The sequence below is a fragment of the Anguilla rostrata genome, chromosome 7, assembly GCF_018555375.3.
Source record: "Anguilla rostrata isolate EN2019 chromosome 7, ASM1855537v3, whole genome shotgun sequence".
Classification (NCBI taxonomy): domain Eukaryota; kingdom Metazoa; phylum Chordata; class Actinopteri; order Anguilliformes; family Anguillidae; genus Anguilla; species Anguilla rostrata.
In genome coordinates, this window is record NC_057939.1 from 21427620 (window position 1) to 21452202 (window position 24583).

Below are 24583 nucleotides of genomic sequence, written 5' to 3' on the forward strand. Positions count from 1 at the left end.
CAAGGCAGACAGTGCAGGTTTAAATGGCTTACATTCAGTATCTGATGTAAAAGGTGGTTTGCATTCAGTTACTGGTATAGAAGATCCTGGGGTATCTTTTGTTTTGGAAATAACCGACTCGGGATGCTTATATTCAGTAGCTGATGTAGTATGCTCAGGTGTTAACTGTATGACTTCAGGGACTGATGGTAACTCAGGTGTTGTTAGTCCATATTCATGTGCTGTGGTAGACTGTGCAGGATCTAGCAGTTTACTTTCAGCGTCCAAAGTAACAGCTGGTTTACATTCAGTTACTGTTATAGGAGTTGCTGCTGTTAATTTTCTATAATCTTGTCCTGGGGCAAGTAACTCCGAGGCTATCTCAAGATGTTCAGCAGATTGTTTTGATAGTTCATCTGATTTGCTATGCCCAGGTACAGCTGCTGGTTGATGAGGTGATGTAGATTGATGTGCACTTACTAACACTGCAGATTTCAGTTCGATTGTTTTGCATTCAGTTTCTGTTCTATTTAATTCTGCTACCTGTGGTTCATTTTCATCAACTGCTCTTTCTACTGACAGTACTACACATTCAATTTCAGAACCTACTGATTCAGGTGAGGATGGCCTGTACTCAATTGTTAGTGATTCTGGCAGCAATGATGTATATTCCATGTCTGATTCCACTGATTCAGGTGATGATGATCTATATCCTGATGTATAAAATGGTAGCCATGGTCTATATTGAGGTATCGGCGAGTCAGGCGACAGCGATCTAAATTCATTTATGGATGCTGTTGACTCAGGTGATGATGGCCTGCTTTTCATGTCATAGAATTCAGAAGGTGGAGAGTCATATTCACTGTCTGATGTTATTGACACAGGTGATGATGACCTATGTCCTGCCCTCAATGATAGAAATTCAGGGATTGCCTGTCTATACTGAGGTATGGGAGAGTCAGGGGACAGTGACCTGTATTCATGGACAGATGATATTGATTCAGGAGATGGTGGTCTCATATCAGTTAGTAGCATTACTGATTCAGGTGACATTGGTCTATACTCAGTGAGTGATTCAGGTGATAGTGGTCTACACTCAGCTTCTGACATCACAGATTCAGGCGAGGACGGTCTATCCTCAACTTCTGTTGTTATTACCTCAGATACAATTAGGTTAAGTTCTGTAAATGATTCAGAAATAGTTCTACATTCAGCAGATATGGGCCCATGTTCATGGTCATCTGATTGTGTCCTGGTGGGTACAAGTGGTTCCGCCTCATCACAAGGTGAGGCTTGAATGAGCACAGCTGAAACAGGGTTAGCCTCAGCACTGCTTTGCTCAGTGTCTTGAGAAGAGGCCTTCCCATTAGGGGATGACTGTGTGACATCTAGTCTGCTCCATGTGTACCGAAAGACACCTGTCTTCCCACAGAACGGTTTCCCTTTGTACTGTGGGTCATAAACCTGGGAGATGAGCTTCCTGGACATGGCTCTGTACACCAGCATATCATCAGGAACTACTGTAACCCCTTCAGGTGATGGTGGGATATATTCCCTTGCCACTGTCAGTGATTCTGCTGTTAATGGTGCATGTTCTAGAGCCACGTGAGCTGGTTCAGGCGCTAACTTGCTATCTACAGGTGATGGCCTTTCAAATTGGTCAACTAATTCACAATATTCTGTCGTACCACCAGATGGTGGTTGTTCAGGTGTCTGTGGTCTATGTTCACTTACAAGAACTGTGTTTTCAGGTTCTATTGTGTTGCATTCAAATTCTGTTATGCTTATCTCTTTTAATTGTGGCTCATTTACACCATGTTCTGTTTCTACCGATGCCAATAGTGGTTTATTGTCACTAATCACCATTTGCAGTGAAATAGGTGTACCTTCTGTTTCAGAAGTTATTGACTCAGGTGGTGCATATTCAGTTACTGATATAGTTTGTTCAGGCATTAAATGTATGTATTTGGGGACTGATGGTAACTCAGGCGCTTGTCTGTATTCCTTTGCGGTAGCAGGCCGTTCTGGATTCAACAGTTTACTTTCAGTATCTGGTGTAACAGTTGGCTTACATTCAATTTCTGGTACTAGAGATTCCAGTGTTACTTGTTTATGTTGTGCTGTAGCTGATTCAGGGGCTGATGTGCTACTTTCAAGTGGTGGCTTTGCCAATACAGCACCTGATTGGCTGTGTTCAGGGACAGATGGTGCTTGATCAGGTGCCTCGGGTCTATGTTCACTTACAAACACTGCTAATTCAGATTCTATCGATTTACATTCAGTTTCTGTTCCGCTTAATTCGGCCCATGGTGGTTTACTGTCACTAACCACTGTTTCCAGTGACACTGGTATATCTTGAGATTCAGAAATAATTGATTCAGATGGTGTATATTCAATAACTGATGCTGTACGCTCAGGCACTAACTGTACAACCTCAGCGACTGATGGTAACTCAGGTGTTTGTCCATTTTCCTCTACAAAGGTAGTCAGTGCTGAGTTTAACTGTTCATATTCAGTAACTAGTAAAGGAGCTTCTGGTGTTAACTGCCTACATTCTATAATAGGGGAACTTGATTCAAAGGCTAACTTGACATGTTCAGATGATCTTGGTAAATCAGGAATTGATTTTCCCTGTTCAGGTACAGATGGTTCTGTTTCAGGTATTGAGGTTCTATGCCCACTTACTAATACTGTAAATTCTGATTCTATTGTTTTAAATTCTGTTTCTATTCTGTCCAATTCAGCCAATGTTGGTTTTTTTTCACTAATCACTGTTTCCACTGACATTGGCATATCTTTTGTTTTGGAAATAACTGACTCAGGTGGTATATATTCAGTTACTGATGTAGTATACTTAGGTGTTAACTGTATGACTTCAGGGACTGATGGTACCTCAGGTGTTGTTAGTCCATATTCATGTGCTGTGGTAGACTGTGCAGGATCTAGCAGTTTACTTTCAGTGTCCAGTGTAACAGCTGGTTTACATTCACTAACTGGTATAGGAGATTCTGGTGTTAATTTTCTATAATCTTGTCCTGGGGTAATTGACTCAAAGGCTATCTTAATAGGTTCTGGATATTGTCTTGGTAATTCATCAACTAATTTGCAATGTTCCGGTAGAGATGGTGGTTGTTCAGGTGATGGAGGTTCATGTCCAATTACTAACACTGTAGATTCAGTACTATGTTTTACACACCATTTCTATTCTGTCCAATTCTGCTGATGAGGTGTATCTCACTAATCACTGTTTCCACTGACACTGGTATATCTTCTGTTTCAGAGCTTTAGACTCAGGTATTCAGGTGTTAACTGTATGACTTCAGGGACTGATGGTAACTCAGGTGCTCGTGTGTATTCCTTTGCGGTAGCAGGCAGTTCTGGATTCAACAGCTTACTTTCAGTATCTGGTGTAACAGTTGGCTCACATTCAATTTCTGGTACTAGAGATTCCAGTGTTAATTGTCTATCCTCTGGTGCTGGTGCAACTGATTCAGGGGGTAACTCAGTCTGTTCGGCTGGTGGCCCATGCAATTCAACTGAATCCCAATTTTCAGTTACAGGTGGTGTTGATTCAGGTACTGGCGGCCTGCTCTCATACACTAACACTGCAAATTCAGTTTTCACTGATTCAAATGCAGTTTCTGGTCTGTTTAATTCTACTAATGGTGCTTTATTGACACTAACCACTGTTTCCACTGACCCTGGCATATCTTCAGATTCAGAAATAATTGATTCAGATGATGTATATTCAGTAGCTGATGTAGTATGTTCAGGTGATAAGTGAATGACTTCAGGGACTGATGGTAATTCAGGTGTTTTTAGTCCATCTTGTGTAAGAGCTGGTTTACATACAGTTTCTAGTATAGGGGATTCTAGAGTTAATATTCTATACTGTTTTTCTGGGGTAACTAATTCAATATGTTCAGGAGATGTTTTTGGCAATTCAGCAACTGATTTGCTATGCTCTGGTAGAGATGGTGGTTGTTGAGGTGATGGGGATTTATGTTTACTTACTAAAACTGCAGATTCAGGTTCTATTGTTTTATATTCAGTTTCTATTCTTTCCAGTTCTGCTGATGATGGTTTTTTGTCACAAATAACTGTTACCACTGACACTGGTATATCTTCTGTTTCAGAGCTTATAGACTCAGGTGGTGTATATTCAGTTGCTGATATAGTATGTTCAGGTGTTAACTGTATGACTTCAGGGACTGATGGTAACTCAGGTGCCCGTCTGTATTCCTTTGCGGTAGCAGGCAGTTCTGGATTCAACAGTTTACTTTCAGTATCTGGTGTAACAGTTGGCTCACATTCAATTTCTGGTATTAGAGATTCCAGTGTTAATTGTTTATCCTCTGGTGCTGGTTCAACTGATTCAGGGGGTAACTCAGTCTGTTCGGCTGGTGGCCCTTGCAATTCAGCAACTGATTGCCTGTTTTCAGTTACAGGTGGTGTTGATTCAGGCACTGGCGGTCTGCTCTCACTCACTAACACTGCAAATTTAGGTTTTATGGATTTCAATGCAGTTTCTGGTCTGTTTAATTCTACTAATGGTGCTTTATTGACACTAACCACTGTTTCCACTGACCCTGGCATATCTTCAGATTCAGAAATAATTGATTCAGATGATGTATATTCAGTAGCTGATGTAGTATGTTCAGGTGATAAGTGTATGACTTCAGGGACTGATGGTAATTTGGGTGTTTTTAGTCCATCTTGTGTAAGAGCTGGTTTACATACAGTTTCTAGTATAGGGGATTCTAGAGTTAATATTCTATACTGTTTTTCTGGGGTAACTAATTCAATATGTTCAGGAGATGTTTTTGGCAATTCAGCAACTGATTTGCTATGCTCTGGTAGAGATGGTGGTTGTTGAGGTGATGAGGATTTATGTTTACTTACTAAAACTGCAGATTCAGGTTCTATTGTTTTATATTCAGTTTCTATTCTTTCCTGTTCTGCTGATGATGGTTTTTTGTCACAAATAACTGTTACCACTGACGCTGGTATATCTTCTGTTTCAGAGCTTATAGACTCAGGTGGTGTATATTCAGTTGCTGATATAGTATGTTCAGGTGTTAACTGTATGACTTCAGGGACTGATGATAACTCAGGTGCCCGTCTGTATTCCTTTGCGGTAGCAGGCAGTTCTGGATTCAACAGTTTACTTTCAGTACCTGGCGTAACAGTTGCCTCACATTCAATTTCTGGTACTAGAGATTCCAGTGTTAATTGTTTATCCTCTGGTGCTGGTTCAACTGATTCAGGGGGTAACTCAGTCTGTTCGGCTGGTGGCCGTTGCAATTCAGCAACTGATTGCCTATTTTCAGTTACAGGTGGTGTTGATTCAGGCACTGGCAGCCTGCTCTCACTCACTAACACTGCAAATTCAGGTTTTATGGATTTCAATGCAGTTTCTGGTCTGTTTAATTCTACTAAGGGTGCTTTATTGTCACTAACCACTATTTCCACTGACCCTGGCATATCTTCAGATTCAGAAATAATTGATTCAGATGATGTATATTCAGTAGCTGATGTAGTATGTTCAGGTGATAAGTGTATGACTTCAGGGACTGATGGTAATTCAGGTGTTTTTAGTCCATCTTGTGTAAGAGCTGGTTTACATACAGTTTCTAGTATAGGAGATTCTAGAGTTAATATTCTATACTGTTTTTCTGGGGTAACTGACTCAATATGTTCAGGAGATGCTTTTGGCAAGTCAGCAACTGATTTGCTATGCTCTGGTAGAGATGGTGGTTGTTGAGGTGATGGGGATTTATGTTTACTTACTAAAACTGCAGATTCAGTTTCTATTGTCTTATATTCAGTTTCTATTCTTTCCTGTTCTGCTGATGATGGTTTTTTGTCACAAATAACTGTTACCACTGACACTGGTATATCTTCTGTTTCAGAGCTTATAGACTCAGGTGATGTATATTCAGTTGCTGATATAGTATATTCAGGTGTTAATTGAATGACTTCAGGGACTGATGGTAACTCAGGTGTTGTTAGTCCATATTCATGTGCTGTGGTAGACTGTGCAGGATCTAGCAGTTTACTTTCAGTGTCCAGTGTAACAGCTGGTTTACATTCACTAACTGGTATAGGAGATTCTGGTGTTAATTTTCTATAATCTTGTCCTGGGGTAATTGACTCAAAGGCTATCTTAATAGGTTCTGGATATTGTCTTGGTAATTCATCAACTAATTTGCTATGTTCCGGTAGAGATGGTGGTTGTTCAGGTGATGGAGGTTCATGTCCAATTACTAACACTGTAGATTCAGGTACTATTGTTTTACACACCATTTCTATTCTGTCCAATTCTGCTGATGATGGTGTATTCTCACTAATCACTGTTTCCACTGACACTGGTACATCTTCTGTTTCAGAGCTTATAGACTCAGGTGATTCAGGTGTTAACTGTATGACTTCAGGGACTGATGGTAACTCAGGTGCTCGTCTGTATTCCTTTGCGGTAGCAGGCAGTTCTGGATTCAACAGCTTACTTTCAGTATCTGGTGTAACAGTTGGCTCACATTCAATTTCTGGTACTAGAGATTCCAGTGTTAATTGTCTATCCTCTGGTGCTGGTGCAACTGATTCAGGGGGTAACTCAGTCTGTTCGGCTGGTGGCCCATGCAATTCAACTGAATCCCAATTTTCAGTTACAGGTGGTGTTGATTCAGGTACTGGCGGCCTGCTCTCATACACTAACACTGCAAATTCAGTTTTCACTGATTCAAATGCAGTTTCTGGTCTGTTTAATTCTACTAATGGTGCTTTATTGACACTAACCACTGTTTCCACTGACCCTGGCATATCTTCAGATTCAGAAATAATAGATTCAGATGATGTATATTCAGTAGCTGATGTAGTATGTTCAGGTGATAAGTGTATGACTTCAGGGACTGATGGTAATTCAGGTGTTTTTAGTCCATCTTGTGTAAGAGCTGGTTTACATACAGTTTCTAGTATAGGGGATTCTAGAGTTAATATTCTATACTGTTTTTCTGGGGTAACTAATTCAATATGTTCAGGAGATGTTTTTGGCAATTCAGCAACTGATTTGCTATGCTCTGGTAGAGATGGTGGTTGTTGAGGTGATGGGGATTTATGTTTACTTACTAAAACTGCAGATTCAGGTTCTATTGTTTTATATTCAGTTTCTATTCTTTCCAGTTCTGCTGATGATGGTTTTTTGTCACAAATAACTGTTTCCACTGACACTGGTATATCTTCTGTTTCAGAGCTTATAGACTCAGGTGATGTATATTCAGTTGCGGATATAGTATGTTCAGGTGTTAACTGTATGACTTCAGGGACTGATGGTAACTCAGGTGCTCGTCTGTATTCTTTTGCGGTAGCAGGCAGTTCGGGATTCAACAGTTTACTTTCAGTATCTGGTGTAAGAATTGGCTCAAATTCAACTTCTGGTATTAGAGATTCCAGTGTTAACTGGCTATCCTCTGGTACTGCTGCAACTGATTCAGGGGGTAACTCAGTCTGTTTGCCTGGTGACCCATGCAATTCAACAACTAAATCTCTATTTTCAGGTATAAGTGGTGTTGATTCAGGTACTGGCGGCCTGCTATCACTCACTAACACTGCAAATTCAGGTTTTACTGATTTAAATGCAGTTTCCGGTATGTTTAATTCCTCTAAGGGTGCCTTATTGTCACTAACCACTGTTTCCACTGACACTGGTATATCTTCAGAATCAGAAAGAACTGATTCAGATGCTGTATATTCAGTAAGTATGGCAGTATGTTCAGGTGATACGTGTATGACTTCAGGGACTGATGGTAATTCAGGTATTCGTAGTCCATAATCCTGTACCAAGGAACTCAGTGACAGCTTTAATGGTTTACCTTCAGTATCTGGTGTAACAGTTGGCTCACATTCAATTTCTGATACTAGAGATTCCAGTGTTAATTGTCTATCCTCTGGTACTGGTGTAACTGATTCAGGGGGTAACTCAGTCTGTTCAGTTGGTGGTCCTTGCAATTCAGAAACTGATTCCCTATTTACAGGCACAGGTTGTGCTTTTTGAGGTATTGAGGGTTTGAACTCACTCGCTAATACTGCAGATTCAGGTTCTATTGTTTTGCATTCTGTTTCTGTTGCATTTGTTTCTGTTAACTGTGGGTCATGTTCAACAATTGCTGTTTCTAAAGACAGTACTACACATTCAATTTCAGAACATACTGATTCAGGCGAGGATGGCCTGTAGTCAGTAGCTAATGACTCTGGAAGCAATGGCGTATATTCCATGTCTGATGCCACTGATTCAGGTGAATATGATCTACATCCTGATATATAAAATGGTAGCCATGGTCTATATTGAGGTATAGGCGAGTCAGGCGACAGCGATCTAAATTCATTTATGGATGCTGTTGACTCGGGTGATGATGGCCTGCTTTTCATATCATATAATTCAGAAGGTGGAGAGTCATATTCACTGTCTGATGTTATTGACACAGGTGATGATGACCTACGTCCAGCCATCAATGATACAAACTCAGGGACTCCCTGTCTGTACTGAGGTATGGGAGAGTCAGGGGACAGTGACCTGTATTCATGGACAGATGATATTGATTCAGGAGATGATGGTCTCATATCTGTTAGTATCATTGCTGATTCAGGTGACAGTGATCTGTATTCAGTGTCTAACTGTATTGTTATTAACTCAGATGAAATGGGCCTAAGTTCTGTAAATGATTCAGGTGATATTGGTCTATGATCCAGGTCAAACAATGTTATTTCAGGTGTTACTGCCCTGCATTCAGTTTCAGATGTCACTGATTGAGGTGATATAGGTCTATATTCTCCTGCAGCAAAATATGGTAAGGCTTCATATTTGAAGACAGGTGTTGTTAATTCAGATGTTTCATATTTGATTACAGGTGGTACGGGTGATGGGGGTCTATATTGTGGTACTGGTGAATCAGGACAGAGAAAACTGCATTCCGTCACTGACCCTACTGATTGAGGTGAGGAGGCTCTACTCTCGGTCCAGACCATTGAAGATTCAGGTGTTGAAGGTGGATATCCAGGAACGGGAGAGTCTGGTGACAGTGATCTATAATTATCAACTGACTTTACTGATTCAGGTGATGTTGGTCTACATTCACTTATTAACACAAGTTCTGGTGTATATTCCAGGAGTGAGTCAGATGACAGAGCTTCTGACAAAACAGATTCAGGTGTTGATGGTCTATGCTCAAAATCTGGTGGTGTAGCTGCCAGTGTAGATGATGGGGGTCTGTGCTGAATTACTGGCATGTATAAGTCACTACTGTGCTCAAGAATGGTTGTTAACAAGTTTGGTGATGGGGCTCTACATTCAAAGGCTGGAGGAGCTGTCAGAGAGTCATGTGACACCTGAATAAATTCAGGATCTCCTTGAGATCCATGTAGAATGGGAGTATTTGGTGCACCAGGTAGAGCCTCAACAAATCCTTGTGATGCCTGCGGAAAATGGCTGGTACTTAGGTTTAATTCAGGTGAGGCTGGCTCATGTGCCCAGACAGATGAATCATGATGCTCTTGGCTGGGTTTCTTGGGAAGCTCGAGTGTAGCCAGAGCTAGCTTCAGCTTGGCTTCATACACATCGATTACGCTTGTGGAAGACAGTGATTCATCAGCGCACATGGGCGTAGCCTGGAATGTTCTGCCTACTTCTTTGAGTTCAGAGGGCACTGTCCTGTCGCAGCTGTGAAGTTCTTTCTGTTCCTCATTGGGAGCTGGTGATTTTTGACCCAAGTCCTCACTGGTGGACTCCAGTAGGACCACATCATAACCAAACAAGGCTCTGTAAAACCTCTCGGATATCTCATCAATGTGCTGCTGCGTCAACCACTGCCTTTCAACTGGCTGGCTAGATTCAACTTCCGCCTGATCATCCTCAGTCGACTGTGGTGGTGTAAGACCTTCATTGGCCGTGAAGCTAATTTTTTCAAACGACCTGTGCCGAGTAACAGGGGTCATAGTGAGGGATGCTGTCGAGATGTAGGTATGGTCCTGTGAAGTCTCTTTCATCTCCACCAACAGCTCGTTGAAGTCCGGCTCAGCCTGCTCAGACTCAGACAGGCAACTGCCAAAGTCCCTGATAAATATGGGCTCATTCTCACTGGTGCCTGGTGACAACTTAGCCTCACCAGCTGTGGCTTTGGGGAGCCCAGGGGACACTCTGCCCAGCTGCGTACCATCTTGAGCAATTACTTCAGTGGGTTCAACAGAATCGGGTGGGGACAGCATGGTGCTGCCCTCTGATGGCTCTTTGAGGGCAGGTTTTCCATTGTACACAATGTCACATGCCTGGGACTGGAGGCTCTGGGGCACAGTTGTGTACAATGTGAAGAAAGGACTTACGTGTTTCCAAGAACCGACAGGCCCCTTCTCAGCTCCAACCTTTTCAGATGTAGTCTTGGCTGCACCGCCTGATGAACTGAAACAATTTACAGAAAGACAGAGTTACTCTGCATCTGTTTTTGCACAAAACTCAGTATAATGACACATTTAAAAACAAATGTGGTTAAAACAAAGAAATTGTATTTTATTAATGGAACAGACCCTATTTTAATTTCAGCGTTTTTACTCTTTATTCTAAGTATTGTAGTCTTGCTTTTTGTAGTTTAATCTGGCTATATATGTATGTTCTTTTCTGAAGATGTGTTTTAACGACCTTCAAAATAAATCATCACAGAATTATATATGCTGTGAACTTTAAAGGCTGAAATTAAAAAACTGAGCAATGGCTTTTTACGTACTGTGTCTGTCGGTTAGCCTCCAGCTTCTCCTTCTGTGTGTGCCTCAGAATCTCTGTCACAGATATGTCGCTGTCTCCCCTGGGCGTGGTCTCTGGGAGGGACGTGATGCTGGCGGAGAGGTCCTCCTCTGACACTACAGGGGGCCCAGTTCCTGGTTGCCTGGGTGACGCCTCAGAGCGCCGCACTGGCCTGGGACTGTCGATGTCCTCATGAAGTGCAGAGAAGCCTGAAGTGACACAGACACACATGGACAAATGTGCACACACACACACACCCACACATTCTATAAGCCTTTCATGTAGTTTACATGATGGTTACTGGGTTATATGATCCAGTGACTGCAGCGAGATCTTCATCTGATTTTATAGACAGTGAAAGACAGTACAGGACAGTTTAATGTACAGTACCTTCACTGTGATCCAGTGCAATGGTCTTCTCGATTTCTGCGTATGTCCGCGAGGACTGGTCTTGACTGGACTTGATTTTTTTTGTTTGGATGAGGTGCACAATGTCCATGCGGTTTATCTTTGTCAGCCTCTTCATTAGGGTACTCTCTGTTTGCAAATGGAAGCAGTTAAGAAAAATTATTTCAGTCCACATTGAAACAAATAATGGACTGAGTCTTATGATTATAAACATCTTCACTTACAGAACATTTCTAAAAAACTACATAAATAGTACTGTTTATAAGGAGTTTATTAGTTCTCTTGCATATGATTCTGTAGCAGTACAGTAAATATTTTATAGCGCTCAAATAAAACATACTGAGTTGTAGAAAAGTTTAAGAGCTCTTTAAAGCTACTGAAGTGTTATTGAGGTCAGTCTAAACACTATTTTAATATCAAATGTGGGCAACCAGGAACCGGCTTTATGGCATGATCATCCAAACTGCCATCATCTAAGTCTTGTACAAAAACACATCCACCTGTGGCATGCTTTCCCTCTCTTTCCATCCAGTACTTCAGCAGGGCGTGGCTTTGGTCCTGCAGTGAATTTGGGTTCTCCGTTCTTATCTGATGGATCTGGTCTTTGCTAAACTCCAGCTCGTGGGCAAGCTCTACATGAAAAAATAACCATTAGCTCCATTTCCATCAGAATGAGAGAGCAAAGTTAAGAACTCTAAAAAAAACCCACCAAGACTGGTGTTTTTGTTGGGGGAAAAAGAATCAAGTGGTTTTGCACATAAGGTATATGTTGCAGTCAGGGATGATTAAATGTACGTTACCTGATCGCTCTATTCAGTTATACCTTCAATTTAGTATTTAACCAAATTATGAGAAATGCTGTGATCTATAATTTTTTTGCTTGTTATAAATGTTTATTTTTGTATGCACAACACACAAACACATGGTGTCTTGCTAACTGTAATATCAGGTAGGTAGATATGCCTCAACAAAATGGCCAGTGAGTTCCCAATTGCTTGCGTAAGAAGCTCTGTTCAGGACAGGAAGTGGTTTTCAGTACTGTGATGTGCAGTGATGTCACATTCAAAAACTAAAAATATAATTGGTCCCAGTGGTAATTATCACTCTGAACCAACCAGTATGTGTGGTACATCGTCACTGTGGGCCAGTCAGGTGGTAAAATGCAGAGGTCCACTCACCCGTCCAGCTGAAGCCTAGGTGGTCAGCAATGACAGCCAACCTCTCTTCCTTCCGCTCAGCTTCCTCCTGTGGATCTACTGTAAGTATCATCACAACAAAACAGGTCAGCAGGGACCCATGGGATTCCCACAAAAATCAACTTAAAATTGTGGGAAAAACATCTTCTGCTGAGGAAAAAAAGATCTCTGCTGGCTTTCTTTTTTTTTTTTTTTTAATGTGCAGTAAGCACATTATGCTGCCAAATATCTTGGTGGCTGTCAGCCAAAAGAAAAAAAAGAAGAAAAAAACTTTACATTCCTACAGCCTTGTCCCTGTACAATATACTTACTGTATATGTGTACAATAAGTATGTTTCAGCAGAATGTAAGCATTGTGAACATCTTAAGCATTAAGTACATATTGCTATATAATATTTACTGCATAGAGATCTACCAAAATGTATTGCACTTACATTGTGGGGATTATATTATCCTTTGTTGTTTTTTTCAAATGCACTTACACAGGACAAAGGCCACTGTAATGTAAAGTTTTGACTACATTTAAATGAATGATGGTATTAATCATTGTTTGTTTGTTTAAATAAGGCTGGATTAATAAAATAACTTATGCCATTCAACAAGTAAAGAAAAGCATTTTAGCAAAACCATGCCAATTATGCAGCCAAAGTAAGGTGGCTGGTTGCTCAAAAAGATGTACTCTATGTTTCTACATTCCTCTTTAATTGAACTTTTTGGTAAAGGGTCTACTACTTTAATACTTGCAGCATTCAAGTACCATGTACTTGATACACTAAAGATATAGCACGTAATCCAAAGTAAACTAACATACATAAGGAATTCAACAAGAACAGAAGGATGTTCTCTAGAATTCCTTTTAAAATATCTAGAAAGAAATAATGACTTAATTACTTTCCTTGTCAAGCCTTTAAGTCAATCTTGAGATTTTCCAAACACATATAAGGAAAAGAGACGATAAACAGACACGGCTCAGAACAGCACAGAAGCAGTCACAAAAGCTTAAGCCTTAGCTAAGAGAGAGAGAGAGAGACAGCACTTTAATGGCTAGCGTGCAGAGGCACAGAGAGAGACAGCCTCGTGTGCTGGCAGGTACCTTGACTTTGGCCTCTGGCATTTTCACTGGGAATTCGTTGCATCTGTGTCTCCACAGAATCGTCCCAGAGGGGTCTCATGTCAAAGACGTCTTCAGGGAGTGGGAACTGCATTTCGGGAAAAGTCTCACTCTCTACGACAGAGGCGTCTAAGGTACTGCTCTCATCATCAGAGACGGCCGCCTCTTGCTCATTCTCGGCCTGTGCCAGCCTTTCCACTAACTTCGCTGCCTCATCGCTTATTTCCTCAAAAAACTCAATTGAATGCTTGTAAGCCTCAAAGAACTGCTCTTTGTTTTCTTTGGCTGGAGTGGAGGTGTGGATTGGCTGCCCATGTTTATTCAAAACTGGTAGCCTGGAGTGGAATGTCTTTGGCTTGGTGGAGGAGTCGTCACTCTCTGAGCAAATGTTCTTTTTCGACGACTCTCCCTCGCAATAACTCTTGGCCACAGAAGACCTTTTGGATTTGGCATCCCCGGAGGGACCTGCATCTGTCTCAGACTTGCTCCTCAGTTCCATCTTTACAGGCAACTTACACTTTTTGTCTTTTAGAGACTCGGCACGCCTGACCAATGGGTCGGCAGCGGGCTCAGGCTTAAGTGAGCTGGCTTTGACTGGTATTCTAGATTTGGACTTGGCTTCCTCCTGCCTTGAGGGGGCAGCCTTGTGAAGAGTGGCTGATGAGGGTGATGCAGTGTGGGAGAGGGCTGGGGAGGCTGGCTTAATGGGGATTTTTGACACCTTTTTGCCACTAGAAGGAGGTGCTGTAGTTTCCTTTGGGAGCTCAATAACTGAGTGTTGATCTTCCGGAGAGGAGTCAGATGACTCTGCCTCCTGCTCGGAGTAAACAGACCGGGTGATGGTCGAGAAGGCTGTCTGGATGATAGCTACCACTGGCTCTGGGGAACAGAGGTCGGCCCCTGTGGGACTCTCCCCTGTATTTTTGTCCAGGTCAACTCCTGCCTCTTCCTTAACTTGGGTGTCATTCTTTGTGGGCTTAGCCGAAGCTGAAATCCCCATTTTAATGGGGGTTTGAGACTTTGCCTCTGAAATTGTAGCAGAGGTAGCTGTGCTCACCACCTGATCCTGTTCTGTTAAGGCAGATGTCAGGCAAGAGGGCTCAGTTGCATCTTTCACCCCTTCATGCTCTTCATCAGCCTTGATCACCAAGGACAGATTGGTGGCAACTGCTGGTTCTGCTTCAGTGACCTCGCCATCTTCTCTGGCCTCATCTGAGACTACCTCCTCTATGGGCTGCTCACCTAGTTGGAAGAAGGCAAAGCCTTCTTCTTCATAGTTCCTCTTTGTCATGTCAATTGCACCACTTCGGGTCATCTCAAACAGCTTTCCCTCCTGGAATAAGAAAGGGTTTGATTCACCAGTCGGTGTTCCTTCATCTGTGGGTGTTCTCCCGGGGGTGGTGTCTGGTGTCGGGCCCTGGGACTGCCGATCCACCATTAAACCCAGGATCTTCTGCTCTTCTTCCTTAACTCGTGCTGCAAAGGCATCATCATCCTCCCGAATGGAGCTCCAGGGGTCAGAATCTCTCTCTACCCTTGCTGTGACCCCCTTTGACTCAGTTTTTGGGGCAATTGTCTTCAGGTCATCTTCCTCTTCATCTTCTTCCGTGTCATCGTAAATGCAGATTTCAGGTTTGAACACATCACGTTCCTGTCCCACATTAACCAGGAAAGGAGAAGAACTTTTACCTTTGTCAGAATCCTCAAAGTGACTCAAGTGATCTCCTTTCACTTCATCAGTCACATTGCTCCCAGCCCGCCTATCTACACCAGCACGAGTCTGTGTGCCATCAGCCTCCGTATCCTTTCCTCCCCCAGAATCCTCTTTGATTCCCCTCAGCTTTTTCAGGCACTCTTCCTTCTGCTCGTCAGTTATGTTTGCTGCCCCGTCAGTGCGGGAGGAGGTCACAAGGGCCGACTGCGAGTGGCACTCTTTTTTCTCGACTCGAATCTCCACAGACGGTGGTGTGTGTAACCGTTCTGCGCAGTCAGTGGTGAGCCCTCTGTTGGGAACAGATTTGTCTTTTTCTATGTGTGGCGGAAAGTCTGGCTTGTCTAAAACATGCCAGGCAGTTGAGGCGTGTTCTGAGACAGATTGAGGCCCCCCCTTGGCTTCTTTTCCCCCTGCTGTGCTGCTGGTAGCTGCTTGGCAGACTTCTTCAGTCACAAAAGGGCTCTCATGCACACCTGCTGGAAAAGGAGAGGGAGGTTGTACTTTAATAATGGATTCAACGGAAAGAGCTAATTCTGAGTCCTGTTTGGACTTGGTAAGCTCACGCTCACTCTCAGAGGTTCCCTCATTGGGGAGCTCTATGCTTATTAGCTGTTCTCTATCACCTCCAGTCTCAGAAGCTACTGAAGAGTCTGAGGCTTTGATAACTTTTCTACCATCTTGTTTATTTTTGGCATCCTGCTCCATTTCATCAAAAGTTTTAATTTTTGCAGCCATTTTAAACATCTCTTCCTCTGGGGTGAATTTCTTTTGAGGATCGCTACTTTCGGAATCGTCTTCCTCGGCATCTTCTGGGATGGCGAATGGCTTTGATGGCAGTGAAAGGGTCTGGAGGTCCAGTATTTTGGGGTTGACCTCATAACTTACCTCCTCAGAGCTAGGGGTGTCTGGTGAGAGGGGGCTCTTACCCGAACTTTCTATCTGGGACGTCTGCTCGAAACTGTCATCGTCCACACTGCCCTCTTGGTCTCTGAGGAGCCTACTGCGTGTGGGGTCAGGGGGAAAATCAGTCTTAGTGGGCAAAGAGTGGCCAGTGGCTACCCCGGACTGCTCTTCGACCGGAGGGAAGCCTGCTTTGGCTTTCTGTTCTACGGGACTGCTCTCTAGTGAGTCACGACAGGGGGACTCCTTTGTGGGGCTCGGTTCGATGGAGTCAGGGGTTTTATGGGAGGAGTTATCTTCCATGAGTGGACTAGCTTCCAAAGAGTCCTTGTGACTTATAGGCAGAGAATCATCGGCTAAGGGGCTGAGGGCATCTGAATCTTGCTGTCTGATGGGTAGGTCTAAGGTGCCGTGATGGTACGTGGATGCCTTTTCAGCCACCAGGCCAGTGGACACTGGTGATGCTTGACCATCAGTGGTTAACTCGTCATTAAGGAAAGCACCTACAGTGCGAGGGATCCTCTTTGAGAGCTGTTGGTCTTTAGGCAGATTAGAGGAGGCAGAAACACTTTCACTCTCAACAGAGACACGCTCATCCTCAAAAAATATTGCCTCACCCTTGAGGCCTGACACAGACTCACTTGTGCTCTGATCATCCGGCTCCATGGGGGAGGTGGGGAGGGTCATTTCCACGGAACGATCATCAAACGACACAATCCCGGAGTCTCTGGCAGTTGATTCCATGGCTATGCTTTCAGACTTATCTTTGGGGACACTGTCCTTTACTTCTCCCTTACTCTCTTGAGTGGCAGGCACCTTAGCCCTCTCCTCACATTTTGCATGCAGAGCAGCTGCATTTTTTGCAGCCCTCTCGAGTACTGGCTGGTCAGTCTTCTTGGGTGAGAAGACCAGACCTTCAGGGCTGGTTTCTGGGGTCTCTGCTAAGCCTTCATGCTTGTAGCTCTCCTCTGAGCTCAACTGAGGGGTACCCTCACCTAAGCTGATGCTGGGGGAGTCAGCCCCACCCTCATGCTTGAGGCTGTCAGAACTATCATCAAGGGCACCATTCTGAATGCCACGATCAGGGAGAAACACCTCTTCTTTGGCCAGGTCAGGCGAGAACACTATGGCGAGGTCTGGCTCTGCGGCAGGGTCAGAGTCCACAGCCGCTGAGGTGTGACCTTCCACCCCTCCATCAGAAGTCTTCCTAAACTGCTGATACTCAGTGTTGTCTTCTAGCTCTGCTTTTATGTCTGCACTAAAGTCCTTGGAGTGCTTCCTGTCTGGGCTGATTTGTAAGTCTCTCTCTTTGCATGATTTGTCTTGCCCTTGTGCATCCAAGGACATTTCCTGTGTCTGAACACATAAAGTTGTCATGGTTTGTGTGATTGTTTTGGAATGGACAGAATGGGATTTAGTTGTGCGTGTAAGTGTGGTCTCAGTTTTAGATGTGGAGGCCTTGTGCTCGAAAAGACCTGACTTTCTCTTTGAAGGGTCCTGCCCTGTCTGGAAGGCTTTCATAAGTTCTCGCACAGACATAGTCTCTTCCAGCCTCTCAGAATCAGATTTGGGTGACTTAGGAGAGGCTGACTGAACTTTAGGACTTTCTTTCACAGGGCGAGATGACTTGCTCTCAATGCTCACATGGGAGGGCTTACTAGCAGCTTTTTTGTTCCGCCCCTTCTCCTCCTCTTCCACTTTCTGTTGGAGGGCTTTTACTTTGTCTTTTATAGACCCAATGGGAGTCTCCTCCACTACTGGTGACACTGGTGCCTGGGCTTCAGTTGCAGGAGCGCTCAGGAGGACATCCCCATCTAGTGACTCCTCTGAGCTTGTTCTGTGCAGGTCTGCTTCGCCTGCCTGTTTCCTGTCCTTCAGCTTCCGCCTAGCTGGCTTTCTGATTTCACCGGGGAGCTCTTTAGCATCTTGCGACAAAACTTTTTTCCCATCCCTGCTTACAATGACCTCACTGAATGTCTCTTTGACTATATCTTCCTGTGTGGCATGACCAGCAGCCTCCGGCACATCTAGGAGGTATTCCTTCAGGTCTGTACTCAGGTGTGTGACCATGCCAGACATGTCCTTCACCATCTTTGGCTGGGAAGTTCCTCTGTCAATTTTAACTTCTTGCAACAAGGGTTCCTGAACATCAAGCAAAGCCATCATTTTGGCCTCTTCAATTTCATGGTCAGTGAGAAGAACCCACTCTTCTTCCTTCTTGACAGACTGGCTTAATGTTTCCCCTGTTTCTTTTGACTCTGTCTCAGCCATAACTGTGCATGTTCCGCTACGCAGTATCTTGCTGACTTTCTCCAAATCCTCTTTCACCTTCTCCACTATTTCAAAAGGCTCCCCTGGCTCCTCCTCCACCCCTTTCTCAAGTCCACCCCCTTCAACCGGGCTTGATTTCTCTGTGGAGTCGGTAGTAAGGATGGCTGTCATTTTTATCAGGTCTTGTTTCATCTCTGAGACCTCCGAGAGCAAGTCCGGACTAGCGAGGGCAGGGGAGTCTCTAATCAAGTGTGTTTTCAGGACGGACGTTTCTGTTGATTCAGTCTCTTCATCATCTTCCCAATTTGAAAAGGACAAGTAAAAGTAAAAAAACCAAATAATGGAAATTAAAGGAAACAGAGATTGGAGAAATGAGATCAGGACAGGAACAGTACAAGATTTCAGGTTCAAAGGGTGGCGAGAGAAGAATATCAACCAAGAAAGGAAGTGGGGAGGTAGGGGAGGTATGAGCCCATGATATCAAAGGCAGGACAGCAGCAAAGCCAAGCTAACAAAAGAAAAAATGGGGAGGGCATGGACGGGAAATAACTTGCTTATCCACAAAAAGTACAAAAGTATGTACATCCATACGTATGGCAAAAAAAGGCAAGAAAACGAATCTAATGAAGAAACCACAAAAAGAGGAAACAAAAGGAAAATCACAAACCCACAAATCAACGAACACAACGAAACAGGGACACAGTGGAAACAAACACTGGTAGACATCTCAAGATTGTTCAAGATGTACGAGAGTCATGTCTACAAAGAATAAAGTGAAACTATTTGACAAACACCCTAAATAAGCTTGTATCCAGTGACAGCAAACTGTCAGGAAATGGTTTACAGTACCCTGCCAGAGCAGTGGTATGAGAGTGTTCTCTTCTTCTATTGTGATGGCAACCATGGGAGTCTTACTGCAAACCAGCATTTTAAATAAAGGAAGGATTTGTGTCTACAGAACATTGAGTACGCTATGAAAGAATGTGTGGTCCACTTCCACTACTTCTACCGACATATGAAAAAATTGTAAATACACATAAAGCAAAAGAAAAAGAATAGGAAATGGAAAAACATAAGGAGATGAATAACTTAATTAAAGCTAAAGTGAATGAAAATAATTAAGAGAAGAATGTTTTTCAAACAAAATCTATCTGAAGTACACTGGAACCGCACGCGCACACACAGGCAAACTCACACCACAGGTAAGCCAAGTTATTTCCATGCAAAGCAAAAGGATTTGTGTCAGCATGCAGCCTCAGGTGAGAAATACTGAGCTAGCAAGGAAATTTAGAGTGAAATTAAAAGAGGAATAAATTAAGTCCAGAAGAATCCAGAATAGTATTTGGAGAACAAAACTGGAATGCTGGAATGCTTTGAATATCAGCAAACCATAGTGTGGTAAGTTACATATTTTTATTCCTCAAATTAACAACTACACGGGGAGAGGACTTGCATTATATGCATGCCTAAAACCACATATATGCTGTATTAAGTAGTATGTTATAACATACACATAACATACTCATTCATAAATACAGCTACTGATCTATAACGTTTTGATTGTATGATTACAGTGTAGTTGCGCTCTACAAAATCTTGATTTTCCAATATAGAATTTTGCATACAGTACACTAATGTACTTATCAACATTAAAGGGATCTTAAGTTCAGTCCTGCTCCCAGGCATGGACACAATAACACCAAACGAGAGAGGCAGTGGCCCATATTTTTAACAAAGGGCAGGAATGAGACAGAAGGTGAGGGAAAGGGGGGCAGGGAATTGATATCTTAAATGCAACTTTGCAGAATTACAGTAAAGTAGCAAAATGTTTGATATTCTGGAGAAAAAAAAATCTGATTTTGTGTGAACCTCACCACATTATGAATGGCTTTGGATTCGTGAGCATGTGTGGACAGTATTCCTTTTGACACCACTCTGAGATTACTTATTGCACTCTATTAGAAGGTAAAAAAGAGAATGCTGTCCATTATGTTTAGTGAGACATGAAAATGTGACAGAATTATGCCTCAATGGGAGCATAACCTCTTGCAGTGGGGATGGTTTTTTTTTTTGTAGTTGTCACGGTTGCTGTTGATGTTGACGAGACAAACATGGATAACTTAAAGGGCTTTGAAAAAGAAGCACATCAGCAGAGCTCTCAGGGATTACATCGGAAGTCTACAAACTGAAGTTGACGTTGTCAATTACACTCCATTAGTTAACTACCACAGCAAACAGATTATCTGAGGTCATTATGCTATGTTATAATTCTAATGCTTTCATTTCAAATAAACCTTATGGAAGTTAGTAGTTAAAAGGTTACTAGTAGTTACTAGTATTTTACTATTTCATGAAAAATCATTCCACAATATTCATTAAAAAAATGCAATCTTACATTTGTCATGTGTCCTGCTGGTCTGCAAGAAAGGAATTCAAAATAATACCCACTGTTAAATCATATCAGTCATTTTCTTCATGATTAAACAGCAATTTAAATCAGCAGCAAAATAATCAAATGTAATATGCAATAAATATGAACAAATCAGTAGCAGCTGAGAATGACTTCACCTGTTATTTAAAAAATGGTTGACATACAAGTGACATATATCCAATGCCAGGCCTCACCAACTGAATGGGCATCTCCTTAACAAATCTCACTTCACAAAACAAAGACATGTTTTCAAACTAGAACAATGACAAAACAAATCAGTAGGCAAAGGACTCTAGAGTATAAATGTTTCCACCAGATAGATAAATGACCGTCAAAGACAAACAGGCAGTCATGTGCCACATGCTGGGGTTGCGGTGCCTATCCTTACCAGCGTCAATGCTACAGGAACATTAAAAACAAAACTGGACCAAAACGTCCTTTGGAACCACATTGACCGTCTCATAAATTAGTCAGCTAGTATAAACCAGCCTGGCACCATTTCTAATGATCAATTTGGTTTTAGCAACCCTAAATACAATGCACAGTGAAACATTAAAATCAAAACTGGATTTCATTAAAATGAAGAGTTCCTACAACTGCAGGGGGGCTGCCACAAAAGGAAGCAGATTTTACTGACGTAGGGGAGGGAAAAACACAAAAGCAAAAAGAAGAGAGTGTTAGAGGAGGGATGAAAAAGTGGCACAGGGTTACCTCATCATCAGGCTCTTGATCTGAATCGGAGTCCTTAGAAGCACAAGAAGCAAGGAGAGAAAGGAGGAAGAAAGAGCAGGCAAAGCAAAGTTACCACGGCAACAGAGCAGAGCTGGAAACAGCCAGATTGGCATGAGGAATTGTGGGAGGGGGTGTGGGGGAGAAGGGTACAAGTTAAAAGACAAGTCTAAAGATGGAAGAATATCCTCTTTGATGTTCTTCCTATGCCACATACATCACAGAAAGCATCAAATTAGAGTATATGTAATACACCTTAGCAATAAGGTGAAATAAATGCATGCAAGGAAGGCACAGTATAGCTCCACAGTAAAAAACAGGATTAAGATCACCTGTATTTAAGATCAATAATACTCAACTGGCGTGCACCGCTAAATGAGGATATTGAGGGCTAGATGTATAGTCCTTACCTTTGAGTATGAAGGTAGTGTGATATTCAGGTTACAGATGGCATTTTGGGCAAGGGTTCTGTAGGACCTAGGCTCCTTCATGAAGGACAAGCGGCCACAAGGCTCCTGGGTGTTGTCTCGAACCTACAACCACAATATATTTAAGCTTATTAATGTTATAGCTCGGCTTTATGTTTAAATTTACATGTCTGCTTGAATTGAGAGCTATAGTATGCTAAAAAAAATATTTCCATGAAAACATTCATACACTTGTTGTGGGAGGGAGAACAAAAGTCATTACAGATAGAAAAAGCTGACATTTATTTCGATAATTCAACTAATATTCACTAAAATTTATCTATACATAATGCTTAACTAGACTGTAAATATACAGTTTAAAACCCAGTTGTGTTGAAAACTACACTACACCCTTGGTAATGTCTTGATGAAATGTGCCATGTACACTTTAACTCTTTGCAATAAGGACTGAGATCAGTGCCCATCTGACCAAGCACTTACTTTAATGAAGAGGGCAAGTCTGTTCTCCTTGAAAGCAAAGAAACTGAAGAGGTGGTGCTGTCCACTTTTGGTCAGAGGCACCAGGTTCCCGAAGCAGTCTGCGTAAATGGGCTTCCCCTCCAGGACCTGCAGATGCAGCATACCGTGTTTCATTTCAACTCCTGACCAAAGTGCATGAAATCCACCACCAAGGACAGAAAGCCAACACTCATGTGCTCATCTCTTAACTTGCTCATTATCCAAAGTATCAGGCCCCCTATGTTATATTATCTGACCACTGTGCTGTGCAGGTTCTGCAGAAATTTGCTGACTGAAATAATTTGGGTGACCTTCCTGCATTACTGTGTCCACTACGTCAGCAGATCCACATACTGTACAAAAAAGAACAGTGAACATGCAGGGCCTTCACAGCACCTGTGATCTGAAAGTAAGAAAGATAGGGTCGCTTATAGCCATACCATCAATAATGCTCTGTAGCAAGGATTCGATAAATTCGAATTTCACCCTCTTACCCCTAACTCTGACTGCCCTCTGCATGTGACCCTCAATGCCTTCCTTCAGGGTCTAACACCCCATGTCTGCCCCTTACTGCCCCTCCCCTATCTACCCCCACCCACTTCTACTACCATTCATCTCCTCTCACCGTTCTCCTGCCCCCTCCCTGTGTTACAACCATACCCCTAGCCCTCTCCCTGTTTTACAACCATACACCTGCCCCATCCCTGGTCTCACCTCCACATCACGGCTGCGGGCCACCTCAGTGAAGTTCTCCTGCTGCTCCAAGGTCTTGTCCATCTTATCGTCCGTCATGCAAAAGCACCGCAGCCGGGCCTCGATGGGGTCGTGCGTTTTGGCAAATATGACAAATTTGGCCATATAGGGGACACATATGATCTCCCGATAAACTTGTGTGGAGAAGTTGACGGACTCCTGGATCTGCCGACAGTCTATGAGCCAGAACCTGCAAGGAGATGGGTGAGTTCACACAAATAAATCCATACAACAGGCACAGTATTATCAACAGTGACATCAAAGAGAGGAAAGCTGCTTTTGAGAAAAATAATGGAAATATGTTTCCTGGGAAAGGATGATTATTTTAAAGTGGTGTCTGGGATCTGCTCTGGCATTCAGGGCAGCCTGAGGCTCTGAGTCAGGGAAGAGTATGGAACTGGGTTCTTCCTGAGGAGGCAGACTTACCTTGCAGAAACATTTGTGGTAAAGGACACACAGTCATTGATGAACGTAAGGGGCGTGGTTCCTGTAATGTCCTCCCACTGAGCCGGTGTAGTTCCGCCTGAAGTGAAATAGTGGAATAGAAAAATTTTAAGTTACAACCGAATAAATTTATTGCAGATTTTGGAAAACAAAAACACAAAACCTCCTCTTCAAAGTTATGGTTTACTAAATTTACTAAGTGCAGTGCATTACATATGGCCCCTGTGATGCATCAACTTGCAGTGTACAGTACTACAAATATGAGCACATGACCTTTTATATGAATAATATGTCCTTCTAAAGTCAGGCAAAAAGGTATGAATCATTGTGCATATTTTTATAGACCTCTAGCCTTCATCGAACTAGGTTTGTGATTTTTGGTATGTTGATGGACCAAAGGTTTTAATTTTACGCAGCTATAGTGGAACAGGTTAAACACTCAGAGGATTCCAATAAGAAGCAGACAATGGAAATATGTACCAAAGCTCACTGCTGATAGAGTTATCTGAGGAAAGGATATTAGGCTCACCGGTGATGCTACACAGCAAGCGCAGAGTGGGCGTGTCTCCGCCAAAGCCGTTGACTGCCGCGTCCGCTGAGTTCTTAGGTACAGGGATCGTCATGGTGATGGGTTTGTGAAATTTCCTCCTCCTGGGCTCCAGGGTGACGATTGGACTGAACGTTGCTTTGTTTCCCAGGATTTTCCTCACCAAGTCAACGTTCATTGGCTGGGCCTGGGTGAGGAGGTGTGGCAGAGGAGAAGGAGACTGAGAAACACCGCCCTCCCTTCCCTGAAAGACTTCTGCGTCTTTCAGATAATGCTCTGTCTACACACGCTAAATAAATTATTTTGACTGAATGCGTAAACATTGATGGGATAATGACTGCTACCCATAATAGGCACAATCATTTTTTGTTTTTTTCACTGGTGATTA

The 24583-nt window shown here is 42.8% G+C and overlaps 1 protein-coding gene across 34 annotated transcripts in view; it reads right to left on the reverse strand.

Moving 5' to 3' along the window:
* The window catches only part of ank2b (ankyrin 2b, neuronal), a 200101-nt gene that overhangs the window by 12998 nt on the left and 162520 nt on the right, over nt 1-24583 (reverse strand). For 21 of the 34 annotated variants that reach the window (XM_064343640.1, XM_064343639.1, XM_064343642.1 and 18 more), the window contains 13 exons: nt 24178-24382; nt 23631-23727; nt 23166-23394; nt 22434-22559; nt 21936-22058; nt 21508-21540; nt 20761-20782; nt 13463-18661; nt 12352-12429; nt 11674-11805; nt 11156-11302; nt 10749-10974; nt 10351-10426 (listed from right to left, as the gene is read on the reverse strand). In XM_064343640.1, coding sequence (XP_064199710.1) covers nt 10351-10426; nt 10749-10974; nt 11156-11302; nt 11674-11805; nt 12352-12429; nt 13463-18661; nt 20761-20782; nt 21508-21540; nt 21936-22058; nt 22434-22559; nt 23166-23394; nt 23631-23727; nt 24178-24382 — 6693 coding nt within the window. The remainder of the gene's footprint in view (nt 1-10350; nt 10427-10748; nt 10975-11155; nt 11303-11673; nt 11806-12351; nt 12430-13462; nt 18662-20760; nt 20783-21507; nt 21541-21935; nt 22059-22433; nt 22560-23165; nt 23395-23630; nt 23728-24177; nt 24383-24583) is intronic. The other 13 variants (XM_064343664.1, XM_064343665.1, XM_064343654.1 and 10 more) reach the window with 12 other exon arrangements.